The following is a 1,020-nucleotide window of genomic DNA, read 5'->3' as shown; positions in this document are numbered from 1 at the left end:
GAGCTCTTGTTGTAGGACTCTGTTTACAGTTTATCCTGAAATAACTTGTTGCCCTGAAATGAAGCCACACCACATAAATTGCTGTATTAATTCTGTCTCATGTGCTATTTCTTTAGGAACTTGGCTGCTATTCAAGACCGGGAGATCTGCTGCTACTCTATTTCCTGCAAAGAGAAAGATAACATTGGTAAGTAATGTTCCGTGAGGATGAGTTGTTTTGTCTGCTATATGATGTTGCCAGTCTGCTTGACTTAAATGACTCTATTATGTCCCCTGAACCTCACAGACATTACACTTCAATGGCTAATCCAGCACTCAAAGTCAAGAAGAAGCTGAAAGTGTCTTCAGAGGGTCCAAGTTTATCCGCTGCCATGTTACTCTCACACCACATTTTGCTCACTTTGTGAAACTGTACAGTTCTCCATACCGCCCCCTCACACTACCCTGCTCGTCTGTTCCCATAATTCTTCACAAGCTCCTCCTCCCAACTGCATCAGTTATGTCAAAGATACATCAGTCGCTAAAAGACGCTAGTCTGCAGAATTAGTTCCTCCACCTCTTACAGCCTGCTGTCAGATGAACATTATGGATTCATGGTTTTGCAAATCCCAGCAGCTGGTGGTCTCCACTTGGGGTTTCCTGAACAAATCTATTTAAAAACTGAGAAGAGTTCAAACTTTAATATCGTGTTCTGCCTTTTTCCTCCAGTCTGTCAGGTTAAGCTCTTGAGAGCGTGTAATATCGTTTGGACTGTTGCTTTTATTTTTTTCCTTTTCTCTTTTCCCCCTAAATTGTCTCTTGAGAAATCCGCAATCTTTAAATACGAGGAGCAGTCCAGTAAATAAACAGTTCAAATGATGATTCAGAGAGATTTTTACAGAAATTAGTGCAAGTATATTTGAGAGGATGAATGTTTTGCTGGTAAAGGTTTTCATTTAGCTCAATGATGTCTTTGCATCCTGTTCATGAGCTGAGAGGTGAAGTTAAAGTGCCTTGTGCAGTGTATCTGTCCCTCAAGAT

General features: G+C 40.9%; 1 protein-coding gene across 1 annotated transcript in view; it reads left to right on the top strand.

The window, feature by feature from the left end:
• Positions 1-1,014, top strand: part of LOC107584465 (ADP-ribosylation factor-like protein 8B-A) — a 9,999-nt gene extending 8,985 nt beyond the window's left edge. The window contains exons 6-7 of the mRNA XM_016271096.1: positions 117-187; positions 287-1,014. Of these exons, the coding sequence (XP_016126582.1) occupies positions 117-187; positions 287-336 (121 nt within the window). The 3' untranslated portion in view covers positions 337-1,014. The remainder of the gene's footprint in view (positions 1-116; positions 188-286) is intronic.
• The last annotated feature ends 6 nt before the right edge of the window (positions 1,015-1,020 follow it).

The sequence above is a fragment of the Sinocyclocheilus grahami genome, unplaced genomic scaffold (genome assembly GCF_001515645.1).
Source record: "Sinocyclocheilus grahami isolate Dianchi unplaced genomic scaffold, SAMN03320097.WGS_v1.1 scaffold60.1, whole genome shotgun sequence".
In the NCBI taxonomy this organism is placed as follows: Eukaryota; Metazoa; Chordata; class Actinopteri; order Cypriniformes; family Cyprinidae; genus Sinocyclocheilus; species Sinocyclocheilus grahami.
The sequence above is the reverse complement of the archived record's forward strand: the minus strand, read 5'-3'. Positions and strand labels throughout refer to the sequence as shown.